The sequence below is a fragment of the Pleurodeles waltl genome, chromosome 3_1 (genome assembly GCF_031143425.1).
Source record: "Pleurodeles waltl isolate 20211129_DDA chromosome 3_1, aPleWal1.hap1.20221129, whole genome shotgun sequence".
Lineage (NCBI taxonomy): Eukaryota > Metazoa > Chordata > Amphibia > Caudata > Salamandridae > Pleurodeles > Pleurodeles waltl.
In genome coordinates this window covers 349,376,537-349,390,823 of record NC_090440.1, presented here as the reverse complement: position 1 = coordinate 349,390,823, position 14,287 = coordinate 349,376,537, and the positions used below count along the sequence as shown (strand labels likewise).

Below are 14,287 nucleotides of genomic sequence, written 5' to 3'. Positions count from 1 at the left end.
CAATCTATTAATAAATAGGGGTAAATGTCCAATAGAATGCATGTCTGAGCCTTGAAGATTCTACTCCAATGACTGATTCAGATCTAATGCTAAGAATACATTGAACACTGCAACCAGCATTAAGTGAACCAAGCATTTGTGTGGCAGAGGGCACGTCCTCTGTGCAAATGTGCGCTTGAACCTATTAATTTCTGTAGAGGCAGTTTTTCTCACGCCAGAGATCCTCACTGGGTTGTTTAAGACGTCTTGCTGTTCTCAGATGAATTGTCTGGCGTCAATGGTACTGTCCTTCATTTCATTGAAATTATTTGGGTTGGAGCATGACGCAAACAGATGCTCCACTGCAATAAACACTGTGTAAGTTTATTGATACCCCTTGTTGTTCTCTTCATAGTGATGTAAGGATGTGCCTACTTTGACTACACCGGGTGTCCTCATCCATTTCTTCCATTATTCCAGTGATGGACTTATGTACATACAATTGTGCAGAATTATTTGCTTTGAAATACATCATTTTGGGATATCAGAACATGCTATCATCACTTAGATCGTGCTAGAGGTGTCGTTATATTCAGTTAAAGTAATATTTAGGACATATGCAATGTATTTTTGGGTATTATGAGGCCATGCTATCACCCATGTTAAATGCAGTAGATATAGTCGAGAGACCTCGGATCATTATTTTTTTTCTTGAAGATACTGACAAACAGTGTTTTTACTCATACCCATATCTGTGGCTTCAAGGACGTGGGATTCAGTGGTGCATTATGAAAACATGTGCTTCGATTTCTTTCCTGATGTGGGCAGTGTCAGTGGAAAACTGTAGTGCAATTCCTAGCTGTGGTGGCACAGCTACTTACTAAATTTCTGTTTTATCATACAAAGGGTTAATGCACCTCTGTTAGTTCCCCAACAGCTTTTAGGACAGCACAATTCTTAAGCTTTTGTGTGCTGAGCTGCCCTTGAGATGGGACCTCGGTGACAGCCTGGTGCAAAGTATTTTGCTGGTCATCCGGATGTTGAAGTGAATATGGAAACTGTCAGTCTGAGTACAGTGAGGAGGAGCCAATAGGGTTGGACTGGCCTATAAGGCAATCAGATAGTGCTCGGAGGGCTCGTATGGGAGGTCAGTATGTGGACTTTTTTGGCTTTTTCTATGGTCTGCTGGGCTGGTTTATACTGTTGATTTCTCTGATAACAAACAAGGTCTGCAGCAAGCTTAGCTTCATACACTCTTCCTTACCATGCAAATAATTTACAGCGTGCCCTTACAAGTTCGAAATTGCCCCAATGTGCATACATGGGCCACTTTTTTAGCTATCTAAATCACAGAGGGCGGCACTTTTATTTTGGTGCCCGGGCCTATTTTCTGTTCCAGTCCGACTCTGAGAGCCAGAGACGTGGCTAAAAAGGAACGACAGGTTCTGAAAATGTTGTGTTGTAATTTCACCTTCAGGTAAATACATAATGATAAATAAAAAATGAAAACAACATAAAGAAAAATAAATGCAAGTTAAAGTAATCAGTGGGAAGTGCATTATTTTTTGGGGTACGAGAGCTTAGCTGTTTAATATGATCACTGCAGGTGTCTATTTATGAAACCAAGCAGTCACAGAACTGAGTCCTGGTAGGCACACATGGGAATAGTGGGAATAGTGACATGTGTAACTATAGTGCCATGAGGTCTCAACCTACAACTGAAGATACTGCGACCCAGATTTACAAAGCTGCTGTGCTGCATTGCGTGATAGGGAGAGAGCAGGTAAGCACGATATCTATGGATATATGGCACTATCCTGCTCTCTCCTTAGCGCTAGCGCACAGTCAGCAGATAAGTGCCCCACACACACACCTTTCCATCATTCCACCTCTCTTGCAAGGGTGTCTGCGTGAGTCTTGCCTACATTTTTTATTGGAAGGGTGTCCTTCCAGAACAAAATATTATGCTTACACTAACTCTTCCTACTTCGGATGTATGCTGTGCATTGCAGTACCCATGCAAGGTGGGAAACTTAGGAGAAATAAAAGCATTTCTCCTTTTAACTTCTGTTTCAAAGTGGTGTTATTTTGTGGTATAAAATCCTGTCTACTACTGCTATTAGATAGGGGTATGCATTGAAAACCCTGGGTGGTTGCACTTGAACTCCTATGTACCACCCATGTAATGCCCACTTGATGCAGAGTAATGCAAAGCAGAGCTCTGCACTGGGTTGGGTGTCATGCAGCATTCCACTGCAAAACTTGTTTTGTGCTGGAAATTAAATAAAAAAAAACTCTTTTGTGATGCAAACACAGCACAAAATGTTTGTAAATCTGGGCCTGAATATCAAAACACTGTTTTAAAATCACATTACACACAGTACAAGATGGTCTGACACAAAATGTGCTAAGAGCGGATGGTACTCAATCTATCAGGGTGACAGAAGACATTACCTCTGTCATCCTGATGGACTACCGTCTGTCACATTTTGAGATGACCACCTGTGCAGTGGTCATCTCTGTACCTTGGAGAGGACCCACTGTGACAGCTTTTTCTTTCATGGTTCAAAAAGTCGGGTTGACCGCAGCTGTCATTCTGACGGCCATCCATCAAACTTTTTACATTCTTTTGTTTTTCAAAACAAACACCCAGGGTGTGGGAGTCATTCTTTTTTCTGTCCCTCACACCCAGGTTTTTCCTAGTGATGACAGACAGAATAAAAGTGCATTACATGCCCATCCTAAAAATAACAGGTGGTGTAATACCCTTCTTCCAACTGCCCTACTACGTCATGCCATTGGAGGAAGCTTTGCATCACGCGGCCCCGGAATGCTCTGGCGATGGAAACCTTGGCTTCCACCTGCCTATAAATGAGACAGACAGACCAAGAGTTTGACAGACACAGTACTCTGTCTTTAAGATAAAATAATCATGTTAAGAACATATAGGGCCTGATTCTGACCCCGGCGGTTCCTTACCGCCGGGGCCAGGGTCGGCGGGAGCACCGCCAACAGGCTGGCAGTGCCCCGCAGGGCATTCTGACCGCGGCGGTTTTGCCGCGGTCAGAAGTGGAAAACCGGCGGTCTCCCGCCGGTTTTCCGCTGCCCATTTGAATCCCCCATGGTGGCGCAGCTCGCTGCGCCGCCATGGGGGATTCTGACAACCCATGCCGCCATCCTGTTCCTGGCGGTTCTCCCGCCAGGAACAGGATGGCGGTATGGGTTGTCGTGGGGCCCCCGTAAGAGGGCCCCACTTTGTATTTCAGTGTCTGCATTGCAGACACTGAAATACGCGACAGGTGCCACTGCACCCGTCGCACCTTCCCACTCCGCCGGCTCAATTCTGAGCCGGCGTCCTCGTGGGAAGGGTCTTTTGCACTGGGCTAGCGGGCGGCCTTTTGGCGGTCGCCCGCCAGCCCAGTGCAAAAGCCAAAATACCCTCAGCGGTCTTTCGACCGCGGAGCGGTATTTTGGAGAGGGGAAGTCTGGCGGGCGGCCTCTGCCGCCCGCCAGACTCAGAATGACCCCCATAGTTTCATAATTCGCCATCAAACTGTACCAAGGTCAAACTTTTTCTGAAATTTTTCATCAGGACACACTCCGGAGGCCTGCTTATAACACCTTTTCATTACCTCTCAAAAATAATAAATCTTTGCTGCTATGGCGCCTCAAATTACTCCATCCATATAGGCCAAATACTGGCTCCCAAGCAGTGCTTAGATTAGCTGATTAACCAATTGCACACATTTACATTTCTTTGAGGTAGCAGACATCCTGGTCAGGAGCCTTGTTTCTTCTATCACTCTCTGTATCTACCTTGGCTTGACTGAACAGAAGACCCACTCCATTCCTATCCAAACAGAAGCACCTGAAGGATGACATTATCCATTCCGGAACATTTAGTTTTGAACAAAAGGTATACAAACTGCTTTTGTAAAATTGAAAAAAAGATTTGTAACATAGTTTCCAAGGGATACTACATGCGTCAACCACTTACGTCATCCAAATGCCGTTAGCAGAGTGTTTGATTGATTTTTTATTGCTTCCCATGCCTCATGGTGTTTTGCTCTCTCTGCTTTGTAATGAAATCTGCAGAAGCTGCATTTTAGTTGTCAAATCACTCATGCCCTTTTTTAAAGATAGCTGAAAGTAGTCTATAAACATTGTCAAATTCAATAAAACACGTTTGTTGTAACAGTATCAGGTTTGACAAATATAATTAAATTGCACAAAATATCACTCTTTTTTCTTGCATTGGCTCTAAGTATAGCTCTGTTCCATTGTTCGACATGTTAGTCCCACTGCCATTTGGTCACTGATTAACCTCACCGTCTTCAGAAGTTCAGGTCTCATTGCTACCAAACATTTTGAAATTTGTTTTTTTATATATGTTGCAGAGTTATGATGAATGGCATTTGTGTTTAGGCAACAGGATGCCATGAATGCCCTTTGAGTTTAGGCAGCGGGATGCCAATCAACCAATTATTTTCTCAGATATGTGCTATCCAGCACATACAACCATGCATGGGTCTAGGGGATTTTAATTTGTGCGTAAAGTCGGCCAAGAACTCGCAGGCAGCAGATGTTATCCAGTTTTTGGAAGTTGTTGGGTATATACACTATATCAATGGCCCCACGCACAGCACGTGGCCCCACTCTGGATTTAATCTTTGGCCCTGAGGACTCTGGGGGATATGTATAATGGCTTTGCATAGGACATCACTGCAATTCTATTTGCTGCGCTGCCCTACGATAATTTAAAAGGGCAGGAATGCACCCTATTTTCTTGAAACGGTGCATTCCTGCCCTTCAAGCCAGGCACCCTTGCAACATGGTGCAAGAGTGTCTGCTTTGGTGGCAGGATTGTTATTTGTGCTGGAAGGGGCCACTTTCTGCACAAAAACAATCCTTCAAGACTTTTTCCTCTTCCTATTTGTGTGTACAGTTTGACACAGTCCTACGTTTACAGATCCTTGTAAATCTGCAAAACCCATGGGTGTTGCATGTGAAAATCAACCACAATGCCCATAGAATGCCCCCCCCGATTCAGTGTAAGACAACACAGCAACTTACGCTATGTTGCCTTAAACCATATCTATGAGACCATGAGAAGCCACATAATGTTACTTTGCATGGCCTCATAATTAGCCTGCACTCTGCACTGCCAAAGCATCGTAAAAAGTGACAAAGCAGTGGTGCAAGGGGGGTTGTAAATAAGCCTCTCAGTGACTAAAGGATCAATTATGCGCCAGGCATAGTCGGATCACTTGTTGATCCATTTTAATTTTAGGATGGGTAATCCCAGAAGGTTTTGGGGTGCTGGGAAATGACCTGCCATCTTAAACTGCCCCTAGGGCAGGTGGATGTTGACAAGATAAACTGTCAGCTAAAGGAGTCCCTTCCTCAGTTTACTGTGGATATATATATGTCTGCTGACATTATGGTGGAGACCTACTATAGGTATACAGCCAGTGTGATGGACAGTGCACTGACAATAAGGTAAATTCACCCATGCAATCAGCAATCCGCACCTTGGTATAACTAGGCCCTAAAAAAAGGTAAGATCAAATGCAAAAAAGTCAAGAATTGCAGGAGATTCAACTATGTTCCTCAATCTAAGGTGGAACTTAATAGAGCTTTATTTTCCTATAAAAAGCTTATTAGGGATGCTAAAGCTAGCTAATATTTGAATGAGATTCTCTTAGCACCAAATCCATATAACAAAATGTTTAATATCACTCACTCTTCAGCAAATTCTTATAGTGTCACCTTTCAAATAAAGCACTCTCAAGCTCTTTGTGATGATTTGCCAGCATATTTTGAAAGTAATATCACTAACCACATGTTAGTCACATGTTAGGCCTGTCATCTTTCACTAATGAGGTGGAAGAATGCCCCCCGAATTCCAGCTAGCACATTATTGCCATGAGGGATGATAACTCTTTGGTCATTGATGAACAAGGAATTGTGAAAAGAGTAATTTTCTTGGAAGACTTTGGTCAGGTCTCTGACGTGAATTTTGGTGAATTGTTGCTTTCTATTGCTGCAGGTTCTCCCAATCAAGGTTGTTTTAAGGGTGGTGCGAGCAGTGCAGCCGCACCGGATACTGACCTGGATTGGGGGGCGCCGACCTCAGGGGCGCGATATGTTTACCAAAGATTTACGAAACTTGCGATTTGAAAACACCTGCTAAGAAGTTCCTTGTGCTTCCAGCCTTTAGGAAACAATTAAAATGTCAAGATACCTCTTGTGATTAGTCTTCGGAGAGAGATGAGAGTTTTGTCTAGCGGCAGCTTTGACTCGCCATAAAGTAACATAGAGGGTTAATATGCCTGCTGCAAACAACAGAACTATATTTTATGTGGATAGCTTAGTGGATTAGTAAAGCCCGCCTTTACAAGTGCTTTAAAACAAATGAATGTATGTGAAAGGGGGGCTTTGGAGAGACGAGGAGCACATTTGCCGGGTGGTAGTGAGTGAATCTGAGCAGGTGGTCATGGGGTGGGGGTGACAAAAAAGACTGTCGCACAGGGCACCACCAGCTCTAAAGCTGGCCCTGCTACCAATAATTTGATGCTTCCTAAAGTGTGGCACTCTTAGGCTGCCAGTCATTCTGAAGTTCTGCGCCCCATTTGTAATGTTTCTTTGTCTTCAGGGGTGGTTTGCCCTGACTGGAAAAAAAATGTGTGACACCTCTTCTGAAAAAAACGTCAGTACATCCGAGTATCCTCAGCAACGTCCGCTCATTTCACTTCTTCCATTTCCAGTGAAAAACTTAGAGAAGCTTGTGAACTCTATTTTTTCAGGCTATCTTGAGAGTAATGAGTTGCTGGATTCATCCCAGTGGGGTTTCCACCCAATCCTCGACGGCCTGAGGATAGCAGTCCAGAAGGGGAACTTTGTTGCCCTTGTTGCCCTGGTAATAATGGAAACTATTGGATATGGTTTTCCATGAGATACTGGTTTTGAGACTATCTGAATTGGTATAGGTGATAAATCTCTGAGATGGTGTGTGTCCTATTTGGACAATAGAGCTCAGGTGATCCATCTTCCACCATATCATTTGGAATTCCAGTACACGAAACAGGGGTCTGAGTTGAGCCCCACTAGACTACATTTATCTGAGGCTGTGGGCCAAGTTATTTCACCATCTGGGGTTAGTTTTTATGAATTATGCAGATGTTACCCAACTTGTAATTTCCGTGGATCCAAAGGTTTCTGCAGTGTATGGTAGTTTCCATCAATACATGTGTAAAGTCACTAATTGATTGACTTTGAATTCCCTCAAATTGACTTTGAATTTCCTCAAATTTAAAGAGGAGAAAACAGAGGTATTCTGCGGTGCCAATAATAGGATCCCACTGGCCCTGTTAGTAGACTGCCAGCCTTCTAATTCTAATTTCCCTCAGACAGCTACCTCTCAAGTAAATAGGCTGGCATCTATTTATTTTCATTACTTGAAATTCCATGGAAGCATTTACCTTTTCTTCCAGCAGCCTTCACAGACCTTTGATTGATCAACCTGCTATACTCAGTCAGCTGCAGTGGCGGCTGCAAATGTCAAGTGGGGTGACAGAGAAACAAATAATAAAAAAAAACCTTACTGTTATTGCCACCGCTTCCTGCTGCCTCAGCCCCCTGCTCTTCTGGTGTCCCAGCATTCACTGGGACACCAGCACAGGCTCCCCAGCATTCCTAGTGCTGCTGTCATGTTATACCTAGCATGAGAGCATCAGGATTGGTCAGAGTGGCTTGGACTGCCGCTCAGACAGTGCACTGGGGTCTGTGCAGTTTCTCTAGCCTTGGAGAAACGTAAGTGCGCATGTGTGTTTGGCCGGACTAAGATGGCTGGCCAAACACACATGCCTACTTAGTGCACTCCACTCCTTCTCCTCCCTCCCCCACCTATGGCCCAGCCCATAGCAGAAAAATAAAATGATAATTAAATATCATTAAGCAAAATTATTGTGGGGGAGCCTCCCCTGTCAGTTAGACTATGGTAATTCGTTGTGCCTAGGTGCCTCAGATTTGTTACTCGAATGTCTTGCTTTTATAGAGAATGCTTTGGCTCCTTTGGCCATATCACTCCCCCAAATCTCTTTCACCTTATCTGTGCTAGAGAAAGGGCACTGGTTACCTGTAGCAAAGTGGATTCTTCCTAGTGCAGCACCACTTTTCTTGCACCCCTTAGGACTCCCGTAACACCACCATGTCTGCGCCGTATTCAAAATACTGCACACCATGGCTGTAGTCAGGGGTACTAAAGACATAGGCCCTCATTACAACCTTGGCGGGCAGCGGAGACAGTGAAAATCAGGGTGGGACTGTGCCTGGGGGCCACTGCACTGCTCATGCCAAGTGCATGGGCAGTGCAGGGGCCCCCAGGGGCCCCGCGACTCCCCTTCCCGCCAGCCTTTCCATGGCGGTCTCTACCTCCATGGGCAGGCTGGCGGGAAGGGGAGTTATAATCCCCAGGGCAGCGCTGCAAGCAGTGCTGCCCTGGTGGATTAAAAGCGCTGGGACAACGAAGGCGGCAAAACTGCTGGTCCCGGCGGTGCGACGGCACGGTTAAAATATGACGATTTGTACCGCCAGCCTGTTGGCAGTACGATCGCCAAAACAATGAGGGCCATAATTTTTTACTCTAGTCCAGCGCTTTGCAGAATTAGCATAAAAAATGTTGGCGCTAATACTGCAAAGCACCCAGAGGCCCAATGAAAACAATGGGAGCCTCCCTTTAACGCCTGCTGTAATTAAAAATTAAAAATGATGATGCAAATTATGCAGAGAAATCTCTTAGACATCTTTGCTCCCTTTTTCCGACCCCCCCTATTGCCGGACGCACCCTTGCATCGATTATGCCTAGCGAAGGCATAATGTGGCGCAAGGGGTTACAAAGTGACACACTGCAAGCATTGAGCCTTTTTGTAAATATGACACAACATTTCCTTTACATGAAGCAATTGATTACACTTAAAGATTTTATTAAGTGAGTGATGTTATAGCTGCAGTCACTTTCATGTACTGCTGGATGTTTTTTCATAGCATGATGACCAGTTGCAAATGCAGAGAAAATCAAACATTCACCCCCAGTCACAGATCTAGGTTTAATTCATCAGTTTTTTTAGCTTGCCATTCCAGATTGGACCCAGCCATATGCAAATCAGTCTTGACCCTGATCCCCATGGGAACAGTCCAGCCTGAACTGCAGGCCAGGTCCTCCCTGCACCAGAAACAAGCATACTGGGGCCAGTTTCAGGGTATCACCCTTCATCAGCCAGGCTAGCTTGAATCTGGTGGCAGAGCAAGCACAGGACCCAGGTCTGGACATACCCTTCCCACATGGACGACACCTTACACTGGGTTAATCGGATTTACCCAATGCTGTAAATGACTCTCCCTTATCTGACCTACTTCGAATCGGGGCTTATGATGAGTGATTCACCACAAGGTTGTTAATGGGTTATTTGTATTATAACACTGCATTGCACACAGTGTGTTTGACAACAATCTCCCCACCCCACACAATTGTCCTTCTTGGCCCCCCAATCTCTATCTGGTCCTGCCTTCTGTGCAATTGACACTGCATCCTTTGCACCATGGCAGATAAGAGACAAAACATGCATCAAACTAGCATTGTTTTTGGTGACCTAGAGGAGGTTGAGTTGGAAGAGCCAAAGAGAGTCAAATACCATACCAAAGGCTAAAATCTACTTCCCTCTCATCATTTAAATAGTATTTAGCCCATTGTGTATGTTATATCCCAACCATTACTGTTATCAGAATCTTCTTCAACTCTGGTCCACATCTTAGGGCATGCAGATAAGAGGCAAAATAGGCTAAGTGAGACATAAAGCAGGGTTACTGCAGTGATGTGAGTTATAATTTTATAATGAGTTCAGTAGCATGTTTCACGGTAATTACATAGCTATAGCTAACTTGGTTGACAACCCCCTGAAAAGGTGTACACAGTGTCAGCGGCTATGGTAGAGGTAAGTGACACACACACATTGTCCCATAGCCATGAGTGTGCCCCTGCACTACACACAACACACTACATACACACACACAACACACCCACAACAGCCAACACAGCTACACAGCACGACACAACACACAACAACGCTCACCTGAATGTGTCACACTGCAACACAACATATACAACATCGATCTTACATGCAATTGACACATACAGACACAACCACACCACCCACTCCAGCTTCCTCCGTCTCAAGCAGCAATCCAGACATACACACACATTTGCATACAGACACACATGCACAACAGATAGCACAAACCTGTACAAGTCCCCTTACAATGAGCACACATGGACACCATTGCAATGGATGATGCCACCACATTGACAGTTGTGTATGTGTCCAATATGTTTGTTGTGCCAGTGTGTCCCCAGCCATGTGTGACACAATTGTGTCCCTGACATATGCATGTCACAGTGATTAGAAAAATTTACTGTGACATGTAAATGGCTTCAGTGGTCCCGACCTCCTGTGCAGTACACACAATATGCACCTTGGCAATGTGGCGCCCCTACCTTAGAGTCTGGCAAGGGAGGGTGGGTCATATATTCTCCATGGGTCAGTGGCAGCAGCGATGGCAGGTGTTGTCCAGTCATGTCCAGTCAAAGACTAGGTGAAATGTAGAAAAAGGGTGAGTTTTCTTCTCTTCTCCCCAATCCACCAGCTCAAACATGGAGATCGGACTGCTACTTTTTTCTTGGCAGTAAGGCACATCCAAATCTACGTGTCGGGAAGGGTGTCCTCTGTCAGCCAGTTTTCCCTTTTGCGCTGTCGACGTGGGCAGTGTTTGTTTGCGGAGATGGTGCTTCGAATGAGCACTTTAGTCTATGGGACCGCCAACATCTAAATACAGCAGGTAGACGGTCACAGTGGCGGACAGGGTTTCAGTCAAAAAATTGACAGTGGGACTGTTACCACCAAGATTTAAATCAGGCGATATGTCTTTAAACCTTAACGAATCCATTACTGTTTATATATTTTCTCTCAGGTGAATTTTGTGTACCAGTTCAAGAAAATAGTTTTACCAAACCAACTGTGTTATCACACAAAGTAGGATGTCAATGATGAGTTAACCCCTTTGTAATGACGTTCCTAAAAGATTTTATAGTAGCAATCCACTAATGTCGAACTGTAGAGCTGTGTTTTGTCACATGGACCCAGTTTGTCTATCTGGCAGCCAATGTCGGGACTATTAAGTCATAATCATTTGGTTTTATTTATCCAGACACTTGTGCTTTTTTGTTCCAAATTATGACCTTAGAGCCTCAAATAATTCATGTAAAATAAATTTCTAAAATGCAGCATGATTGTTCAAAGCACATGTAGAGTTCACACGGTTTGTAATTGCTAAACTGTTATGTGTTTTTCTTGCAGATGAAAATGAATGCCAAAATGCCCACATTTGTGGAGGAGCTTCGTGCCACAATACTCTGGGAAGCTTTAAGTGCACGTGTCCCACAGGATTTCAGTATGAGCAATTTGCCGGGGCCTGCCAAGACATTAATGAATGTGGCTCCTCACAGATGCCATGCAGTTATGGCTGTTCCAACACCGAGGGTGGTTATGTCTGTGGATGTCCACCTGACTACTTCAGAATAGGACAGGGGTAAGTATGTTTGTTTTCTAGTCATCAATAGCATACTTGTTAGCTAGCCAGTTGGGTTCCTCCCTAGAAGGACTCTTCCCAGAAGGACCCTGAACAAAAAGGGAGCACTCACAGCATTAATACAATAATCTTAGAAAAATTGATTCAACAACATCTCAAGGATGCTTCTTTCGGGTATATGTTTATACCCATCTCTTTAGGAAATGGCTTGTAGTTCAAAGTTTAGTTTGCTTCCCTATACCCCTCCCTTTGATCACTTTGACTGCACATACACCCTTTTCTACATGCACCTTAAATGATTTATTTCTGACCTCTCCCTCACAGCCACGCTCTTCATAGCCATCTGGGCTCTTCCCATCCATCTTCACGCAATTCTCGAATCCCTCCCCCTTGAAGAGGGTTGCACTATTGTTTACATGGGGCCTAGCCTGCTCGATCTCTCTTGCCATTCAATAAATATTGGCACAGGTTGTTTCACTGTGGTTCTGTTGGGTAATATGGAAGAGTGAGAAGGTCTATAGATGGTAACTTCAGGTAAGATCATGTAAATAGAAGGATGGGTTGGTAAAGGCATACATTCTAAAGCACATTTGATGATAGCATTAGTTTTTTTTTTATAAGGATTGAAGAAATCTTCACATGGAGATTTAGGCATTCACCAACACTATTTTTTTAAGGTTTTTGGTAAATGGTTCAGTTTAGAGGGCAGTGGACCAGTGCCTTATACTATGATGAATAATAATGAAAGGCTAACACGGGATCCTTCTTTTCCAATATTCCCATCTTTTCAGATTTTAAAATGTTGAATGTGCGAAGTTTCTGACAGGAAAAACACAGAAAAAACTTGATTCAGAGTTTAAGATAACAGTTGCAAACAGAGGGTATTCGACGTATTATGTTTGAACAAAAACAATGATTACGCATTAAAAAAGATAATATACAGCTCTTCTAAGTAGGGCACTGTGCTGTGTGAGTGTGCATGCTTGTGATATATTGCGTGTGTGTGCTTATATTTGAAGCTGGATCCTGTATCATGAATGTTGTTCCTAACATTTTTCTGTTATTGCTATATTTTAGAAACATTGGGAAAGGTTAGCCTACATCAGGGATACTCAAAGTACGACCCGCGGGCCTCATGTGGCCCCTCTGACCTTTACATGCAGCCCTTCGAGCAACAGGAGCACTGGGCAGTTGTTTGCTCGACTCTGCACTAACAAAAATATTAAATACACACACAATAATTTATTTCAAACTTAACTGGTGTTAAAGAAAGGAAGTAACTAGGGACTCTTGCCCTTAACTTTAGAAAACGCCTTCATTTTTAAAGACATCTTGTAGCATAAGTGTAAAACTAAGACAGTCTCTTCAAAATGTATTAAGTGTATTTAGTTAACATGCAGAACCTTTTCGCCTTAATACAATTTATTTTATCAGTGCATTGAGATGTATTAATTTTAAGTGATAGTTTTCAAACATAAATTTGGAAACATTAGTTCCCTTACCCTGAGAACACCACCAATAGTAAATTAAAGAGGCCAGTCACCTGGTATGTGCACTTTATGGGTGACCTGGGTTTCTATCATACATAAACAACATTATACTTTATTAAATCAAACATAGAAACAGGTTTTGTGCAGTGCACACCATGAATCATGTATTTCGAGGTCATCTTAAATGTGATAATGCAGAAAAAGGAGGGAAAGTGACACTAAACAATTGCCTAGGATCACACAATTTAGAAAAGTGGGTAAGCCGGGATTAATTCCAGGTTTTCTGGTTTACCATTGTTTATTTCACCCACTAGATGTATATCCTTTGCTTCCTCTACGCCTACCTTGCCACCAATCCCCCTAGTCACCCCACCCGACCGCCTCCGCCCTGGCGTCAATGCAGCCCCCAGGCACGTCACAGACCAAACTTTTTGGCCCCTTGGAAAATGTTTGCGAGTACCCATGGCCTACACAAACCAGCTATTCATACTTAGCCCCTACAAAGGTTTTAAACATATGTACCCGTGCTCTGCTTACAAAGGTTTTGGGCAATAGTATCACCATTGTTTCCCTGGTTATGTAAAAGTGTTCTCGCTGTTAGTGTATGATAACATTAACCATATCAATCTTTCTGTCACAATGGTTGAGCTTCCTGTATGTGTGAAACTTTTTATTCTGATTATGTGCAAGTGTTCATTCTGTCACTGTGCCTCTACAGTGGCTTTTAATATTTTTTACCATGCCTGTCAATATATGGGATATAAATTATTTTCCTTATTTGTGTGTGTCACGGTTTCCATAATACCTGTGTCTGTGATATTGCAGGGTGACCATAAACATGGCTGATCACCCAGTGCACAAAAAACAGCTATTCTGTGGGCAATAGTTGTCGCCTTAGATTGACCACTGTATCTACTGTAGACACCCGCAGTTACCCTGCTCTAAATAGGGGATGCTACAGCAGGTGTCCTAGAATAGGAGCACCGATTCATTACAGCAGTTCTCCTATCCCTCATTTGCAGTCCGGGTGGGTTTTGAGAGGCCCTTACTCTTCTAGTTCTTTGGTGGCCAATAGGATAGTCTAATTGAGAGTTCACCACCATCTCATTAGAGAATTTTATGTTCAGTGAGAATGGAATGTTGGCTGGATTGCCAAGTCAGGTCGATATTTGTTT

The 14,287-nt window shown here is 43.6% G+C and overlaps 1 protein-coding gene across 1 annotated transcript in view; it reads left to right on the top strand.

Moving 5' to 3' along the window:
* The window catches only part of FBN1 (fibrillin 1), a 780,541-nt gene that overhangs the window by 746,606 nt on the left and 19,648 nt on the right, over positions 1-14,287 (top strand). Inside the window, exon 63 of the mRNA XM_069222499.1 lies at positions 11,391-11,622. Coding sequence (XP_069078600.1) covers positions 11,391-11,622 — 232 coding nt within the window. The remainder of the gene's footprint in view (positions 1-11,390; positions 11,623-14,287) is intronic.